The sequence below is a fragment of the Fonticula alba genome (assembly GCF_000388065.1).
Source record: "Fonticula alba strain ATCC 38817 unplaced genomic scaffold supercont2.5, whole genome shotgun sequence".
Lineage (NCBI taxonomy): Eukaryota > Rotosphaerida > Fonticulaceae > Fonticula > Fonticula alba.
The window spans coordinates 214,949-217,871 of NW_009242975.1; the positions used below are offsets into that span (position 1 = coordinate 214,949).

The following is a 2,923-nucleotide window of genomic DNA, read 5'->3' on the forward strand; positions in this document are numbered from 1 at the left end:
CCTGCGCCACCTGCACCGGGCCGCTGGACTCGCAGTGCATCACCTGCCCGGGAGACCGGGCGCTCCATGCGGGCGCCTGCCTGGCCGCCTGCCCGCCGGGCTACCACGCCCGGGCGGAGGCCGAGGCCGGCCGCGTGTGCCGGCCTTGCGATTCGTCCTGCGCCACCTGCTCCGACGCCTCGGCCACCGAGTGCACCGGGTGCATGGCGCCCAAGCTGCTGCATGACGGGGCGTGCGTGGGCGCCTGCCCCCCGGGCAGGCTCGCCTGCGGCGTGTCCGGCAAGTGCGAGGATTGCCCGGCCGGCTGCGCCGCCTGCGCCAGTGCCCTGGAGCAGCCCGGCGTCGGCTGCTTGGCTTCCTGCAGCAGCTGCGCCGGGGGGCTCGTTCTGTCGGCCAGGGATGGCCGGTGCGTGGCCGCCTGCCCGGCGGGGGAGTTCACGCCCGACGCGCGCGCCTGCGCCACATGCCATGCCTCGTGCCGGACATGCCACGCGGCGGCCGACCGGTGCACCTCCTGCCCGGACGCCCGGCAGTGGCTGCACGTGGACACCGGGGTGTGCCTGAGCGCCTGCCTGGCCGCCGGCCAGGCCCCGTCGCCGGTGGAGCCGGTGTGCCTGCTGTGTGGGAGCCGGTGCACCCGGTGCACGGCCGGGCCGGGCACGCCGGCCTGCGCCATCCTCCCGGACGGGTCGTTGGACTGCCCGCCGGCGGACCGGTGTGACCTGTGCGCCGGGGCGCACCTCCTGCACCGGGCCGAGTGCGTGCCCGAGTGTCCTGCCGGCTTCTTCGCGGACTGGCAGGCGGCGGTGCCCGGCTGCCGGGCATGCCACCCGGCGTGCGGCAAGTCCTGCTCCGGCCCGGACCCGGCGGACTGCACGAGGTCCCTGCCCAAGCAGCGCCTCGCCCTGGGCCTGGGCATCGGCCTCGGGGTGCTCTTCTGCCTGCTCGCCGCGGCCGGCATCGTGGTGTGGGTCCTTTTCCGGCGCTGGCGGCGCCGCACGCGCAAGCCCTCGGTATGTTTCGCGCCGCTCTCGCCTTTTGCGTGCTCGGCTCCCCCCCCCCCCCCCCCCCCCGGCTCCACTAACCCGGTGTGCTCCTGCGCCGCGCCGGCAGGTCGACGGCTTTTCCGAAGAAAGTACGCATGCCCCCCACCCCGGGCCTCCCGGCCCTCGGCGCCTGTTGCGATGCCCGCGCACACACATGTACTCACCCCCGGCCGCCCCTGCCTAGACGCCACCGTGCTCAACACCATGGTCGAGCTGTCGCTCCCCGGGAGCATCCTGGTGAGCATCACGAATGACTTCGCCCCGCTGGACGAGCAGCTGGGCGCCGGGACCCAGGCGTCGGTGTTCGCGGCGCGCGCCGTCGGGGCCGGCATCTCCGACCGGCTGGGCTGCCCGGCCACGGTGGCCATCAAGCAGCTGAAGGCCGCGCGCATGACGCCCACGCAGTTTTCCCTCTTCCAGAATGAGGTGGCACTGATGTGGCTGCTGCGCGACGCGCCGAACGTCGTCCGGCTGTACGGCTACAGCGAGCAGCCGCCGGCCCTGGTGATGGAGCGCTACCAGACGGACCTGTCGACGCTGCTGCACTCGGAGATCCCCCTCGCGGAGCCGGTGCTGCTCGGCATCGTCCTGCAGTGGGCCTCCGGGCTGGAGGCCATGCACCTCCAGGGCATCGCCCACTGCGACCTGAAGCCGGCCAACATCTTCCTCACCCGGCAGCCGGATGGCGCATGGTCGGCGGCCCTCGGCGACCTGGGCACCTCGCGCAGCCTCAACACCGACCGGTCCACGGCCCTCATCAACCAGGCGCCGGAGCTGAATGCCATGACCGCGCGGTATGCCGCGCCCGAGGTGCTGGTGGCCTTCCAGCGCCGGCGCCCGCTGGGCGCGGAGTCCCTCCTGGCGGCGGACATCTACAGCGCGGCCATCATGCTGTGGGAGTGCCTGACTCGATCGGTCCCCTGGAAGGGTGTGTACACTTCGCTGCTCGGGGCGCCTTGCCCGGGCCCCCCCTGCTGGGGCTCTGTCTTGACGGGGTACTTACATCAGAATGCCCCCCCCCCCCCCCCCCCGTTGCCTCCCTTCCCGATGCCCAGGCCTGGGCTTCGACGAAATTATCGCCGCTGTCCTGGCCGACCGGCGCCCGGACCAGGCGGCCTTGGCCTCCGGCGGCAGCCGGATCCCCCTTGCGACGGACCTCCTGGGCCTGGCATGGGACTCGAGGCCGCACGCCCGGCCGATGGCCGCCGCCTTCCGGCAAAAGTGCGCCGCCTGGCTGGCCCTCCTGTGAGGGGGTGCGCGGGGCCGCGGGGCCGCGGCTGGCCACCCTCTGCCACGGCGCCGGCCGCACTCCCTCCCGCTGCTTCGGCTTTCCCGCTGCCGGGCCCTGCGCCCTGGCCCGGGGATGTGCGGTCATTTTCCGGTGGCGCGCGCCCTGGCCGAGGTCCCTGCCGCCAGCACGGGCGCCCACTCGACCGCCCCCCTCTCTCCATGTTTATGTCTGCCCCTCGGCCGCCGTCCCAGCTGGCGTCAATCGCGACCGGGGGCAGCCCCCCCGCTGCCGGGCCACGGGGTTTTTTAATATATGGCTTGGGCACATGTGAACGCGCCAGGGGCTCTGGCGTCGGTGTGCGCGCGCGCGCGCGCGCGCGTGTGTGTGTGTGTGTGTGTGTGTGTGCGCGAGGCCGCCCGGCATGCTGGTGGCCATCTCCCCGGCCGAGGCCCCCGGGGTGGGGTGGCGGGGGTGCGTGCCTGGCCGGCGGCTGCCGGCGCCGGCTCGGCCTGCTCGGGGGGCGGGCCCGGTGCGGGCGAGGCCGCGGGGCAGGGTATGGCCCTCGTGTGACCCGGGTCCCCTGCTCGGTGATGCCTCGGGGAGGGTTCTCCCGCTGGCGGGTCCCGGCCTTGGAGGCGGGCGGGGG

At 74.4% G+C, this 2,923-nt stretch overlaps 1 protein-coding gene across 1 annotated transcript in view; it reads left to right on the forward strand.

The window, feature by feature from the left end:
• Nucleotides 1-2,603, forward strand: part of H696_03241 (TKL protein kinase) — a gene marked incomplete at its 5' end in the record, with an annotated part of 7,018 nt that extends 4,415 nt beyond the window's left edge. The window contains 4 exons of the mRNA XM_009497127.1: nt 36-1,013; nt 1,114-1,135; nt 1,231-1,974; nt 2,102-2,603. Of these exons, the coding sequence (XP_009495402.1) occupies nt 36-1,013; nt 1,114-1,135; nt 1,231-1,974; nt 2,102-2,295 (1,938 nt within the window). The 3' untranslated portion in view covers nt 2,296-2,603. The remainder of the gene's footprint in view (nt 1-35; nt 1,014-1,113; nt 1,136-1,230; nt 1,975-2,101) is intronic.
• Nucleotides 2,604-2,923: the final 320 nt, after the last annotated feature.